Raw genomic sequence first — 27,760 nt, forward strand, 5'->3', positions numbered from 1 at the left:
AGAAGATAAAAATTTTTTTTTTGGGGGGGGGGTGTGTTTCTACTTTTTTTGTTGTTGGTTAAACACAACATATAAACCCTGCTGTGCACATCAGCGATCCCTTTTGTAATATTTCTGGGATACGGTCTCAAGCGAAGCTAGCATGAAAATGATGACCGGAGGAGCAGTGCATCAAAACGGGATATTTTCCAATGCTCACCATCACAGCCAGCAGCCTCACATGGATTCAGATCCCCCGGACTCTCGCAAGAGGCCGCTGGAGACCCCGACAGAAGCGAGCAGCACCAAACGGACCAACATCGGAGGTAAGGCGGCCAATGCACCGGGCTCTGTAGTGAGTTCTGTTACATGACCATCCGGCACTGCTCTATCATAACTGGGTATATAAATAACAAACTACCCCATCACTGTTATTTAACTCGACCCCCACCCTCCGTTTATTTCTATCATGAAATACATCGCGCAAAAGCTTATTATTATTATTATTAGTAGTATTATTATTATAACGGATCGTTTATAAATTATAAGGCGTTTAAATGCGCCCGTCCTTATAGAGCATGCCCCCCGCGTATCTGCTGACTTGAAGATGCTACGCTTGGAACAATGCAGTGACAGAAACGCAGATTTCAGGTTTGCAATGTAAGACATCATTGAATGCAATGGAAACAGCCGCTGTTTTATTCTAGAAATCGGAGCTGTCGAAACCCAGCCAGCAACGGCAACGCAGTTTATTACATTCGCAACGAACTCTGTTAATTGTCTGTTTAATTTAACGTGTGACCCAATAAGAGGTTATTTTGATGTATTATAAACTGACAAGTGGTGACGTGTCTGTGCTTTCGCGTTCTGACCAGACACTCTGTCGTGACCGTTTTCAATAAGCGACAGTGCGCTCATATTTTATATATTTATTATACAGTGTGCGGCAAAAAAAAGGTGTTTGATTAAGGGAAATGCATTTATTATTATTATTATTATTATTATTATTATTATTATTATTATTATTATTATTATTATTATTATTATAATGTATCCATTGTCGAATGGAATTCCACTTTATATATACATAGAAATTGCATAATAATGTTTAATATATCTATATACATGGAAAATGCGGTATTTACTACTGCATTATGAGCAGGATCAGCTTGCAATAAATATATGCCTGGTTGGATTAGGAAACAGAGTAAACAGATATATAACTAAAGTTAGAAGCTAACAGCCTTCTCCAATGCTGCCAGCACAAAAAGAAAGCAAGCATTTCATGCTAGCCAACTCTAGAGACCAGGACTTGCTAGCTTTCCAGTTTGTTGTACATGCTCTTAAATGCAGTTTGCATTGCACACAAGTGGCCCTCCCTATTTGAAGTTTTCTCTCTGCTACACCTCCAGCGACAGGAGGTTATTTGAAAGTCGCACCTAAAAAAAAAAATGTCAACCCAATTCAAATAAAATATGTTTTGCTTTTGTATTATTACATTTTACAGGGAGCTTATATTAAAGTGATATTTTCAGCATGGGTTTAGGTAAGAAACTTCTGAAAATTGAGAGAGAGCGAGAGAGAGAGCGAGAGAGAGCGAGAGAGCGAGAGAAAGATTGGATGCTGTACCGTTTTACAAGCAGAGTAATTTATTGTGTACGATACATAAAAGCCAACACTTACAGAAATGAAGAAAAAAATAATCACAGTGCATTACCCAGAAGGAACCCTGTTTAAGGAAACCGTTGACAGACCACTGGAGCAATGTCAACAAAGAAGGCATGGTGGTGCTGATGCTGTCTGTGTGCCATACCGGTTCATGCTATTGTGAGACCATTAGTATGTGAAAAAAACTGTGGTACTATTCTACCAATGGCATACCATCATAGCACGCACCCATTGCTGTTGCCCAGCTGCCTTATAGCAGCTCAGCTATACAGCGTGGCGATACGATTCCTACCCTCCACCCCTGTATAAATATTAAAACACTGCGTCAAAAAATCTCACCCAGCTGATCGTTAAGCACAGGGTGTGATGAAAGAACGGTTCGATTGCAGGTGGTTATGAATAGTGCAGCTGAGCAGCGCGGCTTGCAGGAGAGCTGGGCTGGGAGCAGCTCCGATGAATACGGGGGGAGTTGGGGTTTTAGACTCCCAGGCCAGCCTGTGATCAAAGCAGGGGTTGCACTCCACTGCAGGCCTTGGTTATGAGCCATCTGCATGGAGCGATTCCGATCTGCTCGTAGTGTGCATTTAAAATGAATTGGATCAATCAGTTAGGCTATATTATTGCGTGCGTGTGTGTGTGTGTGTAGTACAGATAATTCAATAACTGCAAACATCTCTGTATCCAAAGAGAATCAGTATCCAACAATAATCACAAAAAATACTAGTTAAACTGAAAACTGGCTATTTTATTAATAGCCGGGCAGGCTGATGTTGCTCTGTCACTTTGAAAGTTGCACAGTGACTTACAGGTGAATGTTCTAAAAACACAGAGATATTTTATGGATCTGAAATGTTATCAAATAAATTTTGCCTGCGCCTTTCAGGCACTATTGCATTCAGAATGTCAGCTGTCTGTCTGTACGTCAGTCTTAAACGTCACTCTAAATCAATCTATCCGTCCGTCACTCTGCCAGCTATGCACCTGTCAATCAATCAGCCATCTGTTGTCTCTGTGTCTTTCGATATGCTTGTCAGATAAATATCTCTCTGTCTAGCGTGCATGTAGAATAGAGAGAGAGAAACATTGTTAAAATAGGTGTTAACTTTAGTGTTTGTACAGTAGGAAGTGCACAGCGGGAATGCTAATTTATTTTTGTCTTCAATATTTTTCTTTTCTATCTATACATAAATCTTGCAATAATGTTATAGCAGTTTATGTACGACAACATTACAGTTTGACAAATAATATAATGCATTATAATATAATAGTATATAACACAGTATCCAAACAAATATTGCTTGAAATGTATTTGGAGACAAAAAATATCTTTTTTGAAATCTTATTACTTGCACTAACAGGTTTATTTTTACATGATCGTATTTAGCTTTTTTTTAAATACAAGTGCATAGCAGAGGTTATTAAATCTCAAATGCATAATAATAATACAATTAATACTGATATGAATATTAATAATATCAATATTAGTAATGATATGAATATGCTTATGTGTTTTAAATGCTAGAAACTGTTACGCAGTATAGTCATGAGGTTAAAATTAAACTTTATAGAGACCACATAATAAAATAATAATAATAATAATAATAATAATAATAATAGTGTCCCTCACTGCAGCCCCTCTGTTCTCTGTTCTTTTTTTGAAAGTCTCTCCGTCCTCAGGAGAAGGTAATTACCCTTGGCCAGGTTGTGTGATTAATCACTGCAGCACATTAATATAAAGCTAGCTGGCAGGTTCAGCACCAGAGAGGACTGTGGGATGGTCTGAGTACTGCAGCAACGTCCTTTACAGTTAGTGATACCAGCATAATATAATGTACTGTAATATTTTATGACTGTATGTTATTACTGGGACAAATATTCCAACACGGCTCGAAACATTCATATTTTTTCCCAATATCAGAAACATTCTGAGGTACCGTAATACTTGTGAGATGTCTTGCTTATTGAAATATTTTGAATATTTTTAAAACAGGAGACGATTGTCTATTTAGGGATACCAATATATTTACTAAGTAGAGGGTCCGACTACAATCCCCACCCCTAGCGTTGCTGTGAATCATTTGTTGTTGGCATTATTCGTGCTGGTACCGTATAGGTAAGCAATAAGGCATTTCAGGGTTTGAGATATACTCTAATACACCACACCCTGGGCTTGCTGCAAGGCGAAGCCAAGTGGCTTCAGCTGCCTTGTTGCGCTTAGAAAATAGGTTAATTAACTAAATTGAAGAAGGAAAAAAAAAAAAGAAAAAAAAAATTTAATTAACAGAAAAGTTTGAGCTAAGAAAAAAATGGTTAAACTTTAAAAAAAACAAAACAAAAACAAAAATGCAATTAATAAAAAATAAAATAAAGCGATCTATAGATTTTGAATTGAAAGTTGCAGCTGAGAGTACATTTTTTTCTGTATTTGATTCGTTACACTTTCTTGTAATTCTGTCTTTAAATGACGCAGACCCTTCCTCACAAGACCTGTGACAGTATCAGGTGAGATTTATAAATATTCCTCATCAGATCACGAAGCTGCTCAGGGCGTGGGTCCAGTGGCAGGCAGACCGACCCAAGGAGAAGACAACAAAACATCCACTTAATCACCAAAATCTCTTTTACGAGTGACCCAGTCTTTTGTAAAAAGCTGAAAGTTAGACTTTTCTTTCAAAATGGGATATGGAAACGCTGTAGTTCAGAGAGAAGGGGCAGAGAGATATCAGAGTGGCAAGTTTTTAAATTGATTTTTGATATTTTATATATATATATATATATATATATATATATATATATATATATATATATATATATATATATAATATTTTATTTTAAAAAAAAAAAATTTTTCAGTTTTAGAAGTTATACTTTGGTTTCCATTGCAACGATAATACCAAATGCAACAGAATTTCTACCCCTGATATAAAAATGTATTTAAAAACATAAACCCTGTGAGTAAATTCCACCACAGTGAAAGTATTTATAATTTGCTGACCCTACTGCTCAACCTCCCCCTCTCATCCATACTGACTCTCTACACCACCTCTACATGTTGACAAGCGGCTGTTCTAAAGCGAATTATGTGGTCGAGTATCTATATAAAGGCACATTTTTGATTCCAGTGCGGAATCTGGCAGATCCCGTAGAGGGAATAAGGAAAAGGATGTTTTGACTCGTTTCTGCAGGATGTCAACAGCTCTCTGTAGAAACCAGGCACTTGAGTACGGCAGTCAACTACACCAGCACGAGAAAAGCATGAAACTCTGTTATCCGAACAGCTCCTTGGTAACCTGACCTATTGTGTGCTGTGCTACCACGTTGTCATAGAAAACATGCCAACCAGCCTGCAATCTGTGGTATTTACAGAGCAGTGCGTATATTTGAGGTTATATATGAGGTTTCCAGCTCCACAGAGCAGAGGGAGGCTGTTCGGAGAGTACAAGAGCCTGCCTTTCTCTTTCTCAGCTTCACCAGCACAGAGCAGAGAGGGGTGTTTAATGAAAGCAATGTTAAGTTCTCAGTGTTAACAGTGGGCTCTGAAGTGGCACGGTGGGGAACGAGTCAGCTGTGCCAGGCATGCACTCCACAGATTTACCAGGAACTCAAAGGAAAAGCTGTTCAGGACGGAGGGATTTCAGGATGGCACGGTTTCAGGACGGAGGGGTTCAAGGACAGAGGGGTCTCAGGACGGCGTGGTTTCACTAGGGCACGGTTTCAGGGCGGAGGGGTTTCAGGACCACATTTAATGAGATTAAAACAAGCTGAGTGGTTTAATGAAAGACTAAAAATTCAGAGAACAACAGAATAATCCCTCCCCTTTGCTCGCCCCAACTGCACATATGCCAAAGGAATGCTGGGTTCAGCTGGGTTCCAGCGTGCAAAACAATCCCACTTCGCTTCTCTTGTCCTGCCTCGGTACAAGAGAGACCCACGTTGCTTGAACAAGCTGTTGATAGGCTCATCCAAATTTGACGTCACTTTTTTGTGAGGGGCACCTTAGATGAGTAGCATGTTTCCTGAGCCTTGCCAAAATACTAAGCCAAGATATCAATGATGTAAGAGGTAAAAATGAAACACATGAGCTAGAATGTCCCTGTATAAAGTTTCCTATAGTATAATCAGCAAAGTGTGATAAAGCACAATGGAAGCATGGTAAAGCACAGGGAAGCATTGTAAAGCACAGAGAGGGCTGGTAAAGCACAGGGAAGCATTGTAAAGCACAGAAAGATCTGGTAAAGCATAGGGAAGCATTGTAAAGCACAGAGAGGTCTGGTAAAGCATAGGGAAGCATTGTAAAGCACAGAGAGGTCTGGTAAAGCATAGGGAAGCATTGTAAAGCACAGACAGGTATGGTAAAGCACAGGGAAGCATTGTAAAGCACACAGAGGTCTGGTAAAGCATAGGGAAGCATTGTAAAGCACAGAGAGGTCTGGTAAAGCATAGGGAAGCATTGTAAAGCACAGAGAGGTCTAGTAAAGCACAGGGAAGCATTGTAAAGCACAGAGAGGTCTGGTAAAAACCATGGTAGACGGTAAATGCACGGGGAAAACTGCAAAATTAGTGTCCAAAAATGCCACTTTATAAGGGAGCTCCCCCGAAATTTATAATATTTAAGGATTTCAAATGGTGTTACTTAATACATGTCCTTAACGTGTAATCCTGTGAAAAAATAAGGGGCGCAGCCCCCTCTTTAGTTGCATTTTCTATCTTGACATTTGATTTCATTTATGTATCACATGGCTGGCAATTAGAAAAGAAGAGCCCCCCCTGATCCCAGATCCAAGCACCACAGACTGATACAAAAAACAACAACAACGACACAGTATCTGAGATACCAGCGAGTCAAAAGATAAATAAAAACACCGAAAAGGGGCTTTGACATCAGGTTTTTGAAGCTGGAACGCTGATTTTCAGAGGAACGCATGTCATTTTGACGGCATTAAAAAAGACGTTGTCGTTAGTTATTTCCGGGCGGTTTCATGCAGGTTCTTCGCTAAGCAGCCCAGTTCTTCTTTCACCTTGAGGAGTCTTATCCTTTGGTAAGCGCTGCCCCATTTCCTTCCTCGCTGTGGCCTTGTTCTGATTGCTACATGCTGTTCCGCACACGGTCTGGGGAAGAATTGGTGTCAGACTATTTAATACGGGGAGGGAAAACGCTGTTTTTAGCTAGGTTATGAAATCCCTTTGGGTCTGTCATTATTATTTTTAAACTGTTCTACCGCAGTAGCGTGGTTTTTTTTTGTGTGTTTGTTTTATATTCCAGTACAGTTATCTGGTATACTGTAGCAGTCTCTATGTAGACACATAGACAGAAGGGCCAAAGCATTTTGCCACATGCCTTTATCACCAATTCAGGTTGGGGGGTCTATTGTAATGATCTGAACATTGGCAGATCTTTTTTATTATTATATTCACAAAAAATAACATTAATCAATAATTCTCTACTAGCGTGCAATAAACTAAATCACAAATACCAGTCAATGGATGCATAGATAAGCTGTGGGAGCAGCAAATAATTAAAATGTGGATTTAAAAATATATAAATAAATGACAATATGAAAGAAAATACATTGCAGTAGCTCTTGTGTAATATTTAAATCACAATCTGTAGCCCTAAAATAGGAGCAAGCTGTATTCCATACTTCTGTGAATTCTAAGCATTTTGGAAAAATTCTGCTTTTGATTTCAATGCGCTGTGTGCTGTGCTCAGTGTTAATCCAGCCATTTATTGACCTATTTATCATTCCTATGTTTAACAAAAGTAGAGTGAAATGAGATTAATGAAAAAAAAAACAAAAAAAAAACAGGATTCTAGAAGTTTCAAGACGTTTCAGAATGTCTGAAGGGTCCATATTCTGTAAAGCAAATGTACTGGCTCATAGATTGCATAGATTAGCAGTATAGGAGAACTCACCATGATCAGAAAACCAGTACTGCTTATCTTGTGTGCAGATGCCCTATAAACTACATTGGTCACAGTTCTAGAAGTTTTTTGTAGTTCATAACACATGACTATGTAGCAGGTGGGGTATCTCTCATTATCGGTTTGAGCTGCTCAGCTTCAACCAAACTGCTCAAGGTTTCTCACGCAATAAGAGACAAGAGGTATTAACGTCAGGTAGAAATCAGCAGTCCTTTTTACTAAAGCTCGCCATTCTTCTGTGTAACGGGCAATGCTGTGTGACGCACTGCTGTTACGGATTCTGTTCCCTGTCGGTTATTTGAGGTTAAAAGCTCTATAACCACGAATGCAGATGAGCTCGGCTCTTTTGCATTACGCTCCGCCCCACCGTTACATCTGCTCAGCTCCGATTTCCTCCCCTGCCCTTCTGACTCTCTCTCTCTTGGTTTCTCCCATTCTCCAGAGGAGGGTGAATACTTCCTGAAGGTGCTGATCCCCAGCTACGCGGCCGGGTCCATTATCGGCAAGGGGGGGCAGACCATCGTCCAGCTGCAGAAGGAGACAGGAGCCACCATCAAGCTCTCCAAATCCAAAGACTTCTACCCAGGTAAGAGGGACTCCCATTGCACAGCACTTTGATCCATTCCTGGTTTCACTTTGACTTCAAGAAGACACACCTGAGCTTGTTATCTATATACACTGGGGCTAACCAAGCTGGTGTAGACCTCATTTGAGGACAGGCTACTTTCTAAAATAGGATGCAGCAGTTTGTTGCCAGAAGAAATTATTATTATTATTATTATTATTTATTTTATTTATTTATTTATTTATTTATTTATTTATTTATTTATTTTATTTTTTATTTTTATTTTTTTTAAATGTTTAGAAATATTGATTTAGAATGTATCAAATTACAAAAATACAGCTTAGGTTAAGGTTGAATGGGTTAAACCCAATCTTGGTTGACTGAATTTTGCTTCTACCAGAGACTACCCATGTAGTCTTCTGAAACCCATTAAGATCCTTGAATGGGATACGCCACTTTGGAGTCAAAAGAGCCATATTGTGGAGCTCATAGAGACACATACAGTAGGGTTAGGGTTACCAGATTCATTGACTCTGTAGCATCTCTAAAGCCCATAAAATAACTGTATATAACAACACAATCACTGAGAGAATTTACTGTGTATTTATAACGATTCAGAGGCTACCTCTAATCAAGTTGTGAGTGTGTTTCTCACGCACTGTCAACTCGATGAGAGTTAGCCACCGAACACTGTCAAACATACAATAAACAATTCATCGCTTTCTTTCTATTGTCATCTGACCAAAACATGTTAAATATGCAAAACGGCAGGTTAGAAAAAAAAAACGATCAGCTATTGCCTTATTACCATTTGCACACGTGATAATATATATAATAAATGTGACTGCAATAGGAAAGCTGTTTGTTGCAGTGAAATTGTACCATGAATGGTGGGATGCTGGACTTGTTTTTTGCACTCAACTTTGGTGTTGTTTTTGTTACACCTGGCGCTCCCGCTGCATCGTGGGAGAATCTGTAAGCTTTTGCATTTTCAGTATTTAATACCCAGACAAGGCCTTTGGGAATTACAAACATTACTGATTTCTCCCGTGCTAAGCTGCTTATCGCTTAAGCTTTTTGGCCGAAAGATTAAAGTCTGTAATATTTTGGACCTAAATTGTTTTTTTTATTTTTATTTGTTTTGTTGGTTTTTTTTTCTGAATTTGATGGGATACAGCAAATGTCTAAGACGGTTTATTTTCAAATGTTCTCTTCCAGCACACACCTTGGAATTTTATAACACAGGATAAAATCTCCTTCCAGTTTAGGCTGAGAATATCCAACCTTTAATTAACCAGGAAAGTCCTGCTGAGTTTGAAATCTTTTTTTTTTCAAGGGAGACCTGGTCAGTAAGGTGGCATATTATTAAAAAAAAAGAATCTAAAAAAACCAACACAAATTACATTACAAGAAGAAATTTAGGAGCACTGACCAAAACAAAACCGTTTCTCAGCTACCTAGATGTAAATTCTGTATTTGAATTCTTAAAAGGTATAGGGGCGGTAAGTTTCAGATCATCCTGAAGTTTATTCCAAGACGAAGCTGAATGTCTTTTTTTTTCCCCCCCAAGTTCCCTCGGCACTGAAAAAAAAAACAGACAGAGATCTAAGGTTGTAAGTACTGCTGGAGTTAATTAGCCATTGATTAAGATCGTTTATTAAGATTGTTTATTAAGATGAGTTTACTTTTGCATTTGGTGTTTAGAGTCATTTTGTATAGTGTTCAATCTTCACGCCCAGATAGCTTTTTAAAACGCTCTCTGTGGCCTCAATGGAGCCCTCATTAATCTGTCAGTATATCAGGTACATCAGAATTCACCTAGTAACCTCCCCCCCATACAACACACAGAAGAAATATCACGTTAGTCTAATGCGTTATTTCTTACTGATGTGTTTCTGACACGCAAAAACATACTGGTGTACATTTCAGAAGATAAACCTGCAGCGTAAAGCTTATATTTTGCAAAGTGGGCTTGCGAGGTTAGTAAAACGCCATTATCTCGAAGCATTGCTGTCAACGAAATCGACTCCCCGTCCACACTTGATAGCCAGCTGTCCATCCCCCATGCTGCCTGGTTGACAGGAAGACTGGACCATCCCGCTGTTGATTAAGTGTGTGTGTGTGTGTGTGTGTGTGCCTGAGCATGTAAGAAAACTGATCAAAAAGACTGTATTTAGTGGCCAACATTTTGACGAGAAGCATTTTTTGTGTCATTGTGCTGATCGAGTTTCTAAATTCAGGTTCAGAGATGATACAGCCCTCCTTTAAGTATAGATTCACAGAGCAGGTAGGAATCAAGGTGTGGGCGATAGCTGGAAAAGCTCTTCTAGACATTAAAGATATATCCTGTTCTTCTATGCCTCGACTCTCTGCTGCTACTGCAATGCAGAGCACAATTACGCTACAGTAGCCCCGAGGAACAGTGTCATAATTGGTTTTTATTATAATAGTGCCTAAAATAGACGGACGTCAAAATACAATAGCAATCTGTTTATTAATAACCTTGACAAAGGTTGACATCTTAACAGATTTGTTTTGAAGCACAGCGGGGGGTTTTGAGAACTACACAGCAGAGTAGATGCTTACTAGCCCTCCTCAAGGTTTGTCATTTATATCCTTTATATGCCCACCTGCATGAATTTCAAATTTCCGCTCAGTAATCAGTGATATAGAAACAATAGTTCCAGTGGTTTGATTTCACATGCACAACAAATCACAACAGAAGCAATGGGGTGTGTCCTAATACATGTGCACACAGCTGTACAAACAGTTCCAACCACAGCATTTAACACATTGTTAAGTTAGTACTGGGATTTGAATACTGTATATACGAACGACCGCTGCTCAAAACACGCTGGCAAATATGATTTGTGTTCCTTCAGATTGCAGAATGTATAAACGAATCCAAAGGGTGCATCAGTGAGGTCTGAAATAAAACCACACACATTCTACTGTGCACAAGTGTTTCCTCTGCTCTCTTTAATATGGGAATCTGATGGGGCACCACCAGATTTATTTTACTCCTGAGAGATCTTGTAGTAGAGATATTAAGTACAAATTTTATTTTTCCCAATTTATTCCCAGAAGAATGAGTGCGGTTCAGATATGAACAGTACAGAAGAGAAACAGCTAATTCACTGTAGCAGTATGTAATTATGTTCTTGTATTAAAAAACATATGCATTTTATGCATTTATGCATTAAACGCATGCATTTTAACAGTGATGTAAGCAAACTAATGCAGTATCATGACACAGACTACTGCAATATAATACAATTTGTTATGTATCTATGTCACGTTATGCGATTTTTAGTGTTTGAAATGTCATTTCAAGTAAAACTACATAGAAATGCAGCATAACACAGTAGTCATTTTGTTTATATCGATTACTGTCATTAATTTGTGCGTGGGACTGTGTCAAAGTATTTTCTTTTGGTGCTAAACAAAGGCTTTTCCAGCTGCAAGCGACGCAACGTGTTTGTCGTTTCTTGCTTTGCTGATGCAAGCGCCTCCCAGCCTCTGCCTTGAAGCAATCAGACAATCGAGCAACCGGTCTTTCAGCTTCCATGCGAGCGAGCGTGTAAATAACAGAAACTCCCCCCCACCCCACCTCTGGTGGATAATCTATAAGGTTTTGATAGAACTAATAAATACAGCGCGTTTGATTGGTAGAGGAAAGGACACAGTGGAACAATGGTCTTGTACTCACAGACAATGGAGCCTTTGACATTGTGACCTCATCATTGAGGAGGGGGTGTACCATCTGCAGAGAGCGAGAGGGGTGGTTCTATAGACAGCCCACCTAACAATATCAACCTTAAAGCCATCCACAATGCAGTTACTGTTAGATAGTTACTTAGATTCACTCATTGTACTTCTGTTGTTAAGAAAACTAGTAAATATTTCATCCATCTCTTTAAGACTCACAACCTATTGCCCAATGAGCAATTAGCACCAAACATGAGATAAATATGCTCACATGCATATGAAATATGAGTTGCAAGGGCAGTATAAATTATAGATACACACATGCATGCATATCTGTTGTCTGTTTGTTAACTCGCAACAGCAAATGATTATTTGAATGTCAAATAAATACTTATTTATGCCACTCAAAAGAAAGCCTTACCAAAAATAAAAATTGCCACTATAAATATATAACCTTGATTAAAAATGTATAATAAAATGTTGATTTGTAAAAGATGATAAAATAGCAATGAAAGATTTATTTTGCATGAAATACTGAATATGGAAACATAACAAAAATATTATATTGAAAATGTTTTCAATTCATTTCCATTGCTTTAGGTAGGGGAAAGAATAGCATCCTCATATGAGGCTATTATTATATTCCATTTGTGCCTATATATATAAAGACTAGAAGAGTTTTGTATGTGTCCCCATGTGAGGTCGCCGCGGGTTCAACCAGCACCCCAAATTAGCTGTTTAAATAAAAACAGGGTAAAATTGTCTTACAATAACAGGTCACTATTCTGACAGCATGCGTGCTGGCGGGGCATTTTGAGATGTGCTGAGAGGGGACTGAAGGAGAAGAGAGCTGCCTTACAGGAGACAAAGCCAGCATTGTGAGGCTGTGTGTTCGCTCGCCTTTGGGGGCCCTAATCAAAGTGACAGCAAGAAGACCGGGAGCCCTTCAGGCAGCATGAAGCAGGTGCGAGCGAGAGTGATCGAGTTGGGGGGGGGGTGCGGATTATTCTGCAGGAAGCTGAATGCAGAGATGCAATCAGGGAACTGTGCAGTAAAAAAAAAAAGAAAAAAAACACAAAGTTATTAAGTTCTTGCAATAGGGAACAATATCATTTTGAATATTTTCGACCTGTCAAACGCCTTCTGTATTTATCCCAGAGGTACTTCGAACCAGAACTCAGCCACACCTAAAGGCTTCGTGGTCTAAAGCCACAGCAATGGCAGCTTGCACACAAAGCATTACCATCATCTTTGCGGGTCTAGAGAACAGACCTTAATACATGAGCGATCCGTAATGAGAACGCCTCACCTACTTACACCCTATTGACATGGCAGGTGTTTCGAATCCTGTGTTCCCAATTAATCGATACAAATCATTTTGCAATAGTCAAGGGGGGGTGGGGGGTGGGGGGTAATTCCAGGTCCCCGTCCCCAGTCCCTCGGTGCTTGACCCAGCCCACAGCTGCCTCCCCTCTAATCCCGGTTGAATTGAGAGCCGTTTGGTTGATTAATTTCCCCGATTGCCGCCAAAGCCCTCAGCTGTCGGAGCGGCTCCTCCAAACAGACAGTCTGCTTCTCTCTTTAATTATGGCAGAATCAGGGTGGGCTAGGGATTAGAGCTGAGACACTAGGAGGGAGGGAAGCAGTGTGGCTCTAGTGGTTAGAGCTGAGGAGGGACTGGGAGGGAGCGAAGCAGTTTGGCTCTAGTGGTTAAAGCTGAGGAGGGACTGGGAGGGAGGGAAGCAGTGTGGCTCTAGTGGAGCTGAGGAGGGACTGGGAGGGAGGGAGGGAAGCAGTGTGGCTCTAGTGGAGCTGAGGAGGGACTGGGAGGGAGGGAGGGAAGCAGTGTGGCTCTAGTGGTTAGAGCTGAGGAGGGACTGGGAAGGAGGGAAGCAGTGGGGCTCTACTGGTTAGAGCTGAGGGACTAGGATGGGGGAGGCAGTTTGGTGGTCAAGCAGTAAATTCCCTCAAATAGAGGGCACCGATGGATGCTAATCGTAGCAAATAGCCAGTTGATGCCCTTGGAATTTCTTCCACTTGTGGAAATATTGGCAGACGTCGTCAAAGTGTCGACAGCTAACAGCGTTGATTTCCAACCTCCACACCAGGGAGCCAGTGCGCATTGGCCACTTGCTCAAATGCCTCAATCTTCGGTTTGCAGCTGCTCTAAGATGTCTTGGTTAAAAAGACTGTTTAGAAAGCCAGGTGTTTGACACATTAATCCACGTAAAGCGAGGAATAAGAAGGATTATTGTGTTCCTAACCGACCTTAAAGCTCCTCTTGGGAAAACAATCCCAATGTTTAGTTGTTGGAAACAAACCCACAAAACCAGTTTCGGAATTTTTCGGCTAGCCAGCCCCACAGACTGAGCCATGCTGGACTGGATATTTCCAGCGGGCCTTCTTGTTTGAATATCCTGGAGGCAAAGATAAAGAAACAGCCAGGCAACAATCCCAGAGCCGCTGTCACGACACTGCATGGGCTGAAGCTGCTTCTGACAGCTTTGAATTACATACAGTGCCTGGGCACTTTATTGAGATCTTACTTCATATCAGGTTGGGCCACAGCTTGACCAGGTCATGCCTCAACACTACAGGGATTTGTAATCCATTACAAACAAGGGTGGGTTATTGTCTTGAAAGAAATCACTTTAAGTGCAGTACAGAAACCAGGACCAGAGGACACAGTGATCAAATGCCACACTTGGCAGTGTAAATGCAGTGCTGGAGGGTTAAAATAATTCTGGGTCAGTGAGATTGAGAGGAGAGAGAGAGAGAGAGAGAGAGAGAGAGAGAGAGAGAGAGAGAGAGAGAGAGAGAAAGAGACTGCATCTTTTCAGCTGTTTACATGCAGAAGGCCCAGTTGCCATGGTGACGGCATTATCTCAGCATTTGAAATCAAGACTGAATGAAGCTCACTGCTGCTGCTGTGTTTGTTTAAAGGGGAGGGGGAGGGGGGGGAGCCTTTATCTAACTGGATGACAGCACTAAGAAAGAATTCATTATTTCCTTCAGCTCTTTGTTGGTCTCCTTGGGAGTTTTGCGTACTGTATTGCTCAGTCTTAACAATACTTAACAGCTACAATGTATGAGAAAGAAACAGTGTTAAGTCGAAAAGCATTTCGTCTGTGCTGGAGAGGATCCTTGCTGAATTCTGAGTTTCACCTTAGGGTTCCGCTTGAGAGTCTTGGGTGTATTATTCAGTTTTCTTGAGTGCAACGTTTATTCTTCCTCTTGTTTAGAGTGGCTTGGTATATCCGTTCCTGGTGTGGCACTCTTTCTCAAGAGTGGACGTGTTGCAGGGGGGGACAGGTTAACGGTTACACTCTACCGAATTAATTTAGAGGGCTCTAGTCAGGCCACAGGATTGCTTTTGACTTTGGAATTTTTAAAACGTGAATCAGAACAAGAATACGTTAGTTAAGATTAGGGTTGCCACCTGCCCATGGTCTCCCTGGATCGTTTTTTTTGTTTTTTGGAAGGTGTCCCAGGGATTTCAATATGCCTTCAGTAAATGATCCTGGTTTTAAATCTAATCCCCCATTTTTCCATCTTATGTTGACCTTCCAATCGCCGCACAGTATTAACTGGCTGTCAATCCTATAACAGTAATGTTATCAATGCTGCCTGTCGGATGACTGTAGGATTTGTAGAGTTTAAATTTCCACAATTGCCAGTCAGAGGTCCCTTTTCGTTTGTACCTCAGAGATGACCCTTAGTTCAGTTAACCGTGATCTTTAGGCTTCTCAGAGTTCTCTGCCATGTTTACATGGCTTCGTATTCTTGCGTCTCTTTCACTGTGCAACGCTTTCACAGCGTTGTGTAGCTTTCCAGTAAAACAATCACAGTCTCTTCCTGTAGGCTGATATATTAGTGTGGTTTTTTTTGTTTGTTTTTTTAAATTTATTTTTTATTAAAGACAACTTGGGTGGATTGGAAAACCGAAATCACTTCGGAAGAGGACGCAGGCGTTACCCGATTGCAGCCAGGAAGCGTGTTTAACCCTTTCTGGTCTGAAACTGAACGAACCTCCCCTTTCCACCCCGCAAGGAGACCTGCAAAGAGGTCCAGGATATGCCTCTAAAAAAAATTTGCATTTTGCTTCAAAGAAACAGTGGGTCTTATTTTCAAAGTGTTTCCTCTATTCTTCAGCCCTTTCATGCAGGAAATGTTTTGGACAAATTTTTTTTTTTTTTCATTGAAAATTTTAAAATAAAATAACATTGCTGTATATGGGGATAAATAGCTATTTATCGTATACACTCCGGTAGTATCTGCATCGTCTGTATGTGCCCATTTTATATATATATATATATATATATTATATATATATATTATATAATATTATATTATATATATATATAATGCTAATAATCTTATAAGCTATGTTGGGCTAGTAGAAAATAAATGTGTTTAACAGCTGCATTTGGGTAAAACGAAAAATCTTGGCAGCCAGAAAAAATAAAAAAATAAAAAAAACTCCTAACAGGGCGTGACATATTCCTGCCTCACCTTTCAGAATTCTCCGAGTCACTGCGTTCTGCCCCTGGCAAAGCGGACAGCTCTGCCATGCGTGACAAAAACATCAAGACAGCGAAGACCCCCGCTTCGCTGTCTCTCTGTGTAACCTTGAGAGGGGCAACGGAGCAGCAGTACTGTCACACAAGCCCGCTTCAAAAAAAACAAACTGTCTCGCCGTCTAATGTAAAACCATTAAAAAAAAAAAAAGAATTATTGTGTTTGTTTGTTAACAGTATTCTATGTATCTAATTGGTGTGCTTGTAAGAGATTTCTTAATGGGAGTGTTTAAACTTATTGGCAATCTTTCTAAGCTGTAGCGTATTTTAAAAAAAAAAAAAGTTATACAAAGTTATGTTTTTTACAATAATGAAATAAATCTTTTCAAGCTATTCCCGAGTACAGTCTTGGTTCGTGTGATTGATAATAAGTTAAAATGCCGTGTGCAGGGTCTCTCATTGTATAAGAAATGCTGTTTCACACAGTTTGAGCAGTCAGTCCTCTCGCTCGAACGGCACGAGACACCCTGCACACCAGGTATTGACTTAAATGCAAACCTTACAATGCTTTTGTTTGCCAAAATAATATTAAGGGGTGCTGAAATTGGGTGTACGACTGCGGTTGATATTAACCAGAATGTGGCAATAACCAAATGAACAGAAACCTGTTCCCATTGGATCCCATTATATTCGGAACAGTGCGGTGACAATCCTGTGCACTATTACAATCTGCACAGCCTGTGAACCATCCCTTTTGATCATGTAAACTAGACAGAGTCTGTGCAAGCATCTTAACCAAAAGAGCCAGGCTCCTCTGCACATGCGGTTATAGAGCTTTCCAAGAGGGGGCACACTTCCCCGGGACGCTCGTATAAAAGGTGCCCTTGCCCGTTGTAGACACAGCTTGCTGCTTCTCAAAGCCAGACAATGTCGGACTCTGTGTTAATCCACAGCGCACTCGCTCCCTTCTCGCAAGATCACTCCCGGGACAGCAGCTGTCACTAGCTCTAAAAGCTTTCTGACAAACGGGAGGCAAGAGACTTCTCATTTTCACAATATTAATAGCAAGCAAGCTGATTGATTTTCGCCAAACGGTCAAGCTTTATATGCTGGCAAGAAGCTTTATTAGTTAGTGCCCTAAGCTCTTGTCATTAAAAGACGAATGTCTGCTTGAGTGGGCTGTGCACAGTTCACAGTGAGTTGACCCACAGTTACATTATTGTAGACACATTATATCATGAGGAAACTTGACAATTTAGACAATTTTAAACCATGTTCCACGCACCTCATTACAAAAATAAGAAAGTTAGCATCGTTTTTATTTGTCTCTCTTGTACCTTAAAGGGTTAACATTTTAAAATTAAAGTTGAAAGAAAGAAAGAAAACGAAATTCTGTTTGACAAATGATTCATTTGGAAAAGAATGAAAGGATTATGGAAAAGCACCTCCTCTTATTTCAGGCATATGGATTTTGATTCAAATACACAAGCTACCCAGATGTATTCTTCCGAAAGAATCTGGCTTCTCTCTCAATAACAAACGCTGCCTGTTCTCCACCCCCCTCTCTCCCCCAGGCACGACGGAGCGAGTCTGCCTCATTCAGGGCACAGTGGAGGCTCTCAATGGCGTCCACAACTTCATCGCAGAGAAAGTGCGCGAAATGCCGCAGAGCGCCCAGAAGAGTGAGCCGGTCAGCATCCTGCAGCCACAGACCACCGTGAACCCTGACCGCATCAAACAGGTGAGACCCCCAACCCCCCGTCTTTATTTCATTGATTCATCACAGAAAGCTCAGCATTTTTCAACCAATCAAAGTGTTTTCGGCTTCTGTATTCCACGACACGTCAAAAGTCAAAAGGCTAGGATTGGAGTATATATACAGCTGTGGCCAAAAGTTTTGCATGACCTATAATTTTGAGGTCGAGACAGGATTAAAATAAATAAATAAAAATAATTTTGATCCTTTATTTAACATCATGCAATCAAAGAAACTACAAAATGATATCGCAGAAGTCTGCCGGAAGCCATAATAGCAGCACAGTAGTGTTTCCTGTTAGATTTTGAAATGTCAGGTTTTTCAGTTTGTGTCAGTTTTGTATTAACTATATGGAAAACTACCAAGCGGTATCTAATTCGATATTATTATTATTATTATTATTATTATTATTATTATTATATTATTATTATTATTATTATTTAGCTGACACCCTTACCCAGGGTGACTTAGAGTTGTATACAAAGAATACACATCAAGAATGCCAGTGCAGGTTAAGGTAACATTATTCCACGAGCTTCATTCGACTTTATGAAGCAAAATTTGATGCAAAACTTTTTGGAGTGTGAGAGCTCTCTGGGCGACACCAGGCTCTCCCTCTTTTACGACTCGGCTGTAGAGCTCAGGGTCTCAAGGGAGAGGGGTCGATCAGACAATGAAATGATCTGACTCCTCATCTCTCGAAGAGAACACTGTTACCGGCCGGCCAGCTGATTATACTTCATTGATCGGGACTGGGCCCCAAGCGTCCCTGCCTGGCGATTTATCACACAGATTATTTATTTATTCGCTCTGGTTAATGGAAATGTCACAGGAGGGTTTGATGTGTCTTTTATCGTTTTAATAAAACTGCCGGAGACTCAAGCAGATGGTCTTGGTTTGTTTTCTCTTTTTTTGATTCGTCGTTATTTTTAGTAAGAAAAGCAAATACATCTATGGATATATATTAGGACCCTCGTTAGCAGGTCAGCTTCGACTGTAATTAAAGGAGGTATATTTAGTTAACAGAATGCATCCTGTATTATTGAGCGAGAGTGCTGGTACGTGGTAAGAAATACTTAACATAAAAACGTGATCAAACTCTTTCAAATCCTTATAATTAATGTTCTGAGAAAGCGTTTCATGATCTATAGCTGAACCCATATGGAATACTGTATACTGTAGTATATTGATACCATTGTGGGTGCAGATTTGACTAATATATATATATATATAAAACTGTGTGTAATGTAATCAAAGAAACTACAAAGTCTAAAGTCTACCGCAGACCATAATAGCAGTACAGTGGTCTTTCATGTTAGATTTCGAAATGTCACATTTTTTCAATTTTAGTCAGAAACCCTGTAACAAAATGCTGAAATTCAACTATGCTATCCCTTTAAAAGCCACTCACAGTAGGTTTACTTACTTGAACTGTTTCTAAAAAATTACTTGAACTGTTTCTAAAAAATTACTTGAACTGTTTCTAAAAAATACAAAAACTCTCCAATCTGTCAAGTAACTAGCGTTATTGTTACTTCTGTGTGACTCGCAGATACAAGACTTGCATTCCTGTCTGTAGTTAATTAGGGTTCTTTTTTGCTAAATCAGAACTCTTTATTCCCCCCTTGACATTGTTTCCCCCTGTCTTCCATGCTTCCTGTTTGATAACACATTAAGCCCTTGCTTCCTACAACCTTTGTCCCTCAGCTCAGAACACCTGCTTCCTACTTCCTGTTGTTCCCGGTTGCGACAGGAAGTGGTTCACAAATGTAAAGGAAATTGGAAGCTCACTTCATTTCAGCTACTGTGAGCCCACGAGGTGTTGGAAAAAAACAAAAGAGGTTTCTGTTCTGGATCTTGTTCCTAAAAAAATAAATGTAAAAAAAAGGGTTTGAGAATAAAGTGTTAGCTCTTTTAGTTTCTTGAACCGATGTATCATGTTCTTTTCTTTTCTTGGTTTTACCTGCAACGTGATCTTTGACGGACACATTTAAATATTCCTCCTAGCTTTTATATTGTAATTGGATTCTTGTTTCTATGGCAAATGCAAAAAATCTGTCTCATTAACATTTTGTATTGCACAACTGTGTCAGAATTTATGATTTCTACTTGATTGGTTGGCTAATATTTTATATATTCACAACCTTAAATACATAACACTTTGCATTTACAAGAAGATATGCAATTTAAATGCTTATACATTCACCCATATGCCATGTCTATGTGTTTTTCAATATATTTTCAGTTTAATATTTGCATTAAACACTGTTTGCATGGTCCCATCATCATTTCTGTACTGTGTAATTAGCACACTATTTCTGTGCATGATTTGGTTTTGAGTGGTGCTTATTTTGCATCCCCAAAAGTAACCAATTTTGATAAATAGCGATTAAAAAAAACAGAAAGCCACCCCAGGAGCAAATAATAATATATATATATAAAAAAAAAAAAATAATAATAATAATCAATTTCAAGCTCTGCCAATTTCCATCTCGCCCCTTTGCACCACGGCTGACGGTTTGCTATTTAATTAACCTGCGTTCCCAATTTCCAAAAGCAGGTCCCATTTTACATTCTGGAACTTAAAACAGAAACTAATTTATAAAGCCAGGCAGAAAATGGAGCACGCACTGCGGTGCCTCGTAAATTAAAAGTGACATCGGGAAAATTGATAGAACATCTGAAATTGAAAAGAAGACTCCCCCATCCTCCCCTCCTTCCCCAGAGGCTAGCGATGGGGCTGCAGTGCTTAAAATGTGTTTTTTTTTTTTTTCCCAGTCTCATCCATTAGTTGTCGGGAGAAGGTCACCTTGCCCAGTGCACCAGATATTGATTTAATTTGAAGAAAGCTAAGGAAAGCAACCCAGGACGTGTGACAAGAGGGAAAATCTCCACGCATTAGGTTAACTTGCAGATGACACAGATACAGCAGACTCTAAACAGAGGCTCAATCTTAATTATTACTGTAGCAGAACCTATCCGATCCTGTAAGACAAGATCCCCTCTATTAACTGACGGACCTCTGGCACGTGTCGTTTACACAGGCTGTTACCAGCTGAACAACTGATAGAAAATGATCAATCAAGTTTAAAACGGTAATTTCAGCTCGTAGCAGGATTGGATGGATTCAGCTGCAGATAAACAGTGCGTGTGGGAATTCAATTTCCCTTTTTATATGCTGTCACTTCACGTGAAACGCAATTCTGGCATGGGGGAGTGCTGCGTTGTCGTCTTGAAAGTAGCCACCGCTACCCAGGTATTTTTGAGTGGATTCATCCAATCGATCTGCAACATTCATTCAGCCTTTCAGAGTGATCAGTGGAGTGTAGCAGCAAAATATAACAGGGTGATGCCGAATCTAGTCAGTATTTATATATACCTTCCTTTTAAACAATGCAACAAAAAAAAACAACAACCATTGCCTTTATCTTTGAGATGCCCGTTTCACTCAGTAGAGTTTAGAGGAAATCTGAGAGACATGACTTCTGTATAAATACACCCTACACAGGGTAGGACGCGCTGCAAAACAACAACAACACCACTTCGTTTCGAGCCACTTCTCCCTGCTTTACGAATGACCCAGTTATATTTAGCATCACCAGTACTGCCAGTACAGTAGACCTTCACAAGTGAGCTCAGAGACAAACACAGCCCAGTGTTGTGTTGTGTGTGTGTGTGTGTGTGTGTGTGTGTGTTATCTTAGATTGATTTTATCTCTATAGGAGGGAATGAAGTCCTCAAGTCTGATCGCTGTGAAAAAAAAACAACAATTCTGTTTTAATAAAAGACAAATGCTTCCTAGGGGTCCAAAACATAACTAACCGCAGGACAAAGGGCCAGGCTAAAATGGAAGTGCTGGTCCCGGCAACTCGTTACCTCATGTAGCAAATGAATCAATTTCTAATGCAAATTATTACACTCATTGATTAGCCAACTTCGCTCGATGTGCATATAAAAAGCACACCGGAATACGAAGAGGAGGCGGGCGGGACAAAATTTGAAAAAGAAAAAAAAAAAGATTGGAGCGTTAAGAGAATTTCCTTTTGGTGTGTAGCCTTGTGAGATATTAAACCTGGCTGAATAAACCCATATAACAACATGGAGCTGAAATCGATCACACTGTGGTACAGTTCACAAGTCAAGCTCTTTTTGTTTCACATTAAGTTCTGTTACAATATGCAGCTAACTTTTCCAAAACCCTATATCCCTGGGAACATGAGTATGTGCATTTGTTCTTAAATAATGCTGGCTAAAAAGTCTGTAATTTTGACAAGACAAATGCGCCTTCATAATGTGTCAGTTATTTATTTCAGTTATGACGGTTTTTTTTGACGAACCATACCATATTTATAAAAGGAGCATTATATAATAATAATATAATATTATTATAATTATTACTATACTTTACTCCGAATGAGGCTTCAAGTCTGTTTCTTTTTCCAAATGCATGGTCTTTTTTCCTCCCGTTACAAATACCCCCGCTCCCCCACCCCCCACAAAGGATGTAGGAAAATGGCTTTCCACCCCCCCTAATCCCTGCAGAGTGATACAGGGGGTGGGAGGAGAGGAGAGTGCATGAGTGCTGGCTCACCGGCTCTAGCATTTAAATTGAATGTAAAGTTCATTTTCTGTGCCACTGCACCTCCCCCCTCACTCCCCAGCTGTCAAGACGGGTCTAGACTGTCCTTAAAAGGGACGAGGAGTTCAGATCCGAAAATGAGGTGTGACAGCATGGCACGGAAATTGGTAGACCCCTCAAAAAATCAGATTAGGACAATCGCAACAGTCTGACCATGATAAACTACAGACAGTGTTACGATTGCAACTGAAGATTACTGGGTATGGGTCTCTATCCCCTCCTCCCTAGTATTCTTTTCATCCAGTTTCCCCATTTCATTTTGGCTCTCTCTATCCCCCTCCCCCTCCCTTCTCTGAACCGCTCCTGGTCTCTTTCAGTCCCTGGTGAATGGTGTGGCTGCATCTCCACGGCAACGCTGGCCCCATGGGAGCTGATTCTTTCATGGGGAGTCCCTTTGTATTATCCAGTGATTCACAACCCAGTCTGAATTCAAAACTACTCTCTCTTTCTTTCTCTTTGAAATGTGGCAATGCACCTGGTTTGAGCCACAGTAGTCGCCTGTGTTTTTATACAGATGCATCTGATTTGATTCCCAGTTTCAGTTGGGTTTTTAAAGCAGGTTGTTTGGCTGTGAAATTAGAAGTAACCTCCAGAGGGGATCAACAGACAGCTGGGTAATACTAAGGGGTAAATAATGGGTGAGTTTCAAGTCTTATTTGATGGTAGCCAGTGACCAACTGGCCCGTCGAGAAAGGGGACAGGAGAAGATCACTTTAAAGATGAATGCATTCCTTTGTTTTCAATGTATTAGTGATAACAAAAAAAAATGGGAGGTTGAAAAGTCTGGTCGCTAACCTTTAATAAAAAAAGAGTTGCCTGTACTGAAGTAACATCATTGTAGACACTGTGCCAGGTCTTAAATTAGCTAGACAGCTTTCCGGATTCAGCACAACAGCTTCAGTTAAAGGGAGCTTCGGTTGTCATTGCATTTTAAATGTACATTTTTGTACACTTTTTTTGGGGGGGTTTGCTGTCATTCTCACTGGCCCTACAAGCTATATCAAATTCACTTCACTCTAAACCTGCCTTCACTTAGCTTTGAGCTTGCCTGGAGAACCCTAAGTTCCGGCACAGAACAACTTTCCTCATTTCATTCAACCTTTCAAACTCCGCCAGCCCTCTCTGCACTTAAATAAATAGAGAAAGTAGACGGGGCCGTGTGAATTAAGCGACTTCCAGTCAAAACAGTCATAACTAAAGTCTGTCCTTGAACCTATTTAAACATAATAAAAATCCCATCGTGGTAACCCATTTTTTTGCCCTTCCTTGTCTCCCCTGCCCTTCCTTGTCTCCGCTCCCCAGGCGAAGCTGATCGTCCCCAACAGCACGGCAGGCCTGATCATCGGGAAGGGCGGCGCCACCGTCAAGGCCATCATGGAGCAGTCTGGCGCCTGGGTGCAGCTTTCCCAGAAGCCCGAGGGCATCAACCTGCAGGAGCGCGTGGTGACCATCAGCGGCGAGCCTGAGCAGAACCGAAAGGCCGTGGAGATCATCGTCCAGAAGATCCAGGAGGACCCGCAGAGCAGCAGCTGCCTGAACATCAGCTACTCCAACATCTCCGGCCCGGTGGCCAACTCCAACCCAACGGGCTCCCCGTACGCCAACTCCACCGAGGTCCTTCCCTCAGCAGCGGCCGCAGCGGCAGCTACGGCCTCCAGCCTCCTGGGGCAGGCCAGCCTGGCGGGAGTGGGCACTTTCCCTACGACCATGTCCAGCTTCTCTGGGAACGATCTCCTGACCATCAGTTCGGCCCTCAACACCCTGGCCAGCTACGGCTACAATACCAACTCCCTGGGGCTGGGGTTGAACCCAGCCGCAGCTTCCGGGGTGCTGGCAGCAGTGGCGGCAAGCGCCAACCCCGCTGCGGCGGCCGCTGCCAACCTCCTGGCCTCCTATGCCAGCGACGCTTCAACCAGCGTCGGCCACCATGCCGGCCACTTAGGAGGCTTCACCCTGGGGTCCCTGGCTGCTGCGACGGGAGCTACCAACGGCTACCTAAACGCCGCCTCTCCCCTGATGGCGAGCTCCTTCCTGGCAACTGAGAAGCTGGCAGAAGGTGCCAAAGATGTGGTGGAGATTGCCGTGCCAGAAAACCTAGTGGGAGCCATCCTTGGGAAAGGAGGGAAGACGCTAGTGGAGTATCAGGAGCTGACGGGAGCACGCATCCAGATCTCCAAAAAGGGGGAGTTTATCCCCGGCACCAGGAACCGTAAAGTCACCATCACCGGTTCTCCGGCCGCCACTCAAGCCGCACAGTATCTCATCAGCCAGCGGATCACTTACGAGCAGGGCGTGCGCGCCACCAACCCCCAGAAAGTGGGCTAGAGCCAGAACGAGGGAAGGGGGGGAATTCCTCAAATCGAAATCGGCATCTTCCAGCGTTGAGTTGGTTTCGCGTTTCAGTATTCAAGGAGAAAAAACACAGCTCTGACGGCAAAGCAAGCGGAACAAATGTGTGATATGTAAATATGGGTTTGTTACTGTGATAGTTAGGTTCTTTTTTTTGTTGTGGTAATCCTGGAATTTGACAGGATTTTTAGTTTTTTTTTGGTCGTGAACGGCAATGTAAACTGGCATGCTGCCGTATTCAGCCCCTCAGAGTTTTTCTTCTGCCTCCCGAGAAATTCCAGCCCCCGTAGCCCCTCGTGTCCTTATTGCTGCAGCTTGCGATTTTTGGCTCCAGCTCTGCCCCCTCTATTACAACCCCCTTCCCCTCCCTCCTTCCCTCTCTCCTTCCCTCCCCCTTTGTGAGTCCGTAAAGACGGCAAGTGATTCGAGAAAGAAGGACAATCCTCCATTTTTCCACCCGCAATTTCTTATCTCAACCTTTTGGGTGGGCAAATGCCAACCAGCTTAGGCCAGTGGTTCTAATCCTCAGCAGTCCAGGAACTTAGTCCCCAAGTTCCTAAAATAAATTGTAGTGTTGTACACACTGCACAGACATGGCACGCTTGAAAAATACACTTGTTTCCTAACTAAAATGCAGATGTTCCAAGGAGACCATTGGAAAGTTGACTGAACAACTGGCCTATGCATTTTCCAGAACGTGCATTTTGTAGGGGAATGTTTATTAATATTATTATCACTATTGGTATTATTATTCCACCACTACATGCAAACATTATTTCAATTTTAGTTCCCAAATCCGATATTTCAGGTTGATTGTATACAAAGATTGTTTATTGGGCTTCAATGTATTCCTTTTTTTGTTTTAAATGCATCAAACTGCATCCAAATCATTTTTTAAAAAAAAGGCGGCGAGTTGGCATTTGCTAGGTTGGTGTCGAGGAGTGTTCTTGGTTCTCCTGGTGTTGCCAGATGGATTGAGGTAGTTGTACATGCAATACCCTTTATAGTGTTAGATAACTATGGAGTTTATCAGTTCTCTTAACCGTACTAAAGCTGTGCTGCTTACACCTTAAACTTATATGTTTAGAGGGGGGAAATCATTTCTATATATTTCTATATATGCGCCGTGTGTTGATATATATATATATATATATATATATATATATATATATATATATATATATAAAAATTGAAAAAGTAAAATGCTTGGTCCAATGGTAATTCTATATTGGGATTTCATACTGAGTCTGGTCCCATAACACTATCTTCCGTAGCATATCGTTAAAGCTCAGATCACCAGGTGAAATGGCATATCCCCCCACATTGCCCCTAGATATATTAGTCTGCACACTGGCTTTTATATAAGAATATTCTACACATTGGTGAATGCTTATCTGCCTGAATTGAAGATATTGTTACCAGGACTTTTCTATACATTACTGGAACTGCAACATTTATAGCCTTCTGGTTTACTCTGCCGTGCCATGATAAAAGCATTGCATAGTGCAGTAGAGCATAGAGAAAGCGTAGCGAAGCTTGAAGTGAGATGGACAGGGAATTAACGCAAGGCAGTGTAAATGAAAAAGGGAAGCTGAGAAACTTGGAAACAGCATGAAAAGGCTGCAGAATTTCAGTTAGGCATCGGAAAACGTCTATACAAGGCGTGCCGATGGAAGTAATTTTTAATTTAAAAAAATTAAAAAAAGGATTTCAGCTTAAAAAGAAAGGCAGCTGACTTAAAATAGCTCCCAATTTCCTGGGTCATGCGTTTAAAATCGAATGCGTACTAAAGGAAAAAAAATAGAGTATTTTTTTTATCTGATTTCAGGCAGAGGTACACAGATGGGCAGACATCACAGGCTAAACAAATAAAGTGGCTGACCCTACAGCACTGGCAATCTTCCTGCCTTGGAGTGGCCCCTTCGCAATATTTCAACATTCAGCAGGAATGAAATCAGAATTGAGAGCAAAAATACTCTTTTCTTTCGACTTCATTTAATTTCATTCTCTCTCCTGCACTCCACTCCATTCTGAGTCACAAACGCAGAGTATAATTTCAGGGGTGTCCGACACATCACATGCCATTCATGACACTTTCCTCTCACTGGGTACTAGACTCAACCGAGAGATTAACAGTGCAAAATCTATTACAAAAACAGCCAAGGCTTTGAACTGAAACAAATGAGAAATTGAAGAGCAGGGTCCGAGGTATTACAGTTTGCCATAGAGTAGAAATCCCTGAAGAAGATGTGAAGGGGAAAGCTCAACCCAGTCCACTCAAATCACAAGGCAATAGAATGTGGTTTACAACAGCACATAATAGGGCTGGATTTCATATCTACCCTGGGCTAGTTGGAGTCAAGTTGAGAATGTATTTTAATCTAGGACTGGAATATATATTCAGTGGGGGCAATAGGCTATCCTGATTTTTGTTACAGCATCTTTTTTGTAGGGTAACAACAAAAATGTGAACAATATTGGAAGCAATATAGTGGCCTGCTGCACTGTCTGTCTTTAATTCTACATGTTGTGGTAGCTAGTGGCATAGTTAGGTAGGGTTACAAACTTGCAATTTTCTAAGTTATGGAAATGCTGCTATTTAGTGCTAACATATCAGGCTTGGAAGGACTAGTTGTAAGAAATAAGTAACACAATG

At 41.0% G+C, this 27,760-nt stretch overlaps 1 protein-coding gene across 1 annotated transcript; it reads left to right on the forward strand.

Moving 5' to 3' along the window:
- On the forward strand, window positions 1–26,223 carry LOC121304939 (RNA-binding protein Nova-1-like). The gene is made up of 4 exons (XM_041236381.1): window positions 1–305; window positions 8,013–8,156; window positions 17,935–18,101; window positions 24,058–26,223. Exons 1-4 carry the CDS (start codon window positions 143–145, stop codon window positions 25,078–25,080), a joined length of 1,497 nt encoding a protein of 498 aa, XP_041092315.1. The 5' UTR covers window positions 1–142; the 3' UTR covers window positions 25,081–26,223.
- The last annotated feature ends 1,537 nt before the right edge of the window (window positions 26,224–27,760 follow it).

This window comes from Polyodon spathula, chromosome 40 (assembly GCF_017654505.1).
Source record: "Polyodon spathula isolate WHYD16114869_AA chromosome 40, ASM1765450v1, whole genome shotgun sequence".
Classification (NCBI taxonomy): Eukaryota; Metazoa; Chordata; class Actinopteri; order Acipenseriformes; family Polyodontidae; genus Polyodon; species Polyodon spathula.

Coding starts and splice junctions, on each gene's coding strand:
- LOC121304939 (XM_041236381.1), top strand. CDS start 143: ATGAAAATGATGACCGGAGGAGCAGTGCATCAAAACGGGATATTTTCC. Junction 8,157..17,934: donor ATCCAAAGACTTCTACCCAG/GTAAGAGGGACT, acceptor TCTCTCCCCCAG/GCACGACGGAGCGAGTCTGC. Junction 18,102..24,057: donor ACCCTGACCGCATCAAACAG/GTGAGACCCCCA, acceptor TCCGCTCCCCAG/GCGAAGCTGATCGTCCCCAA.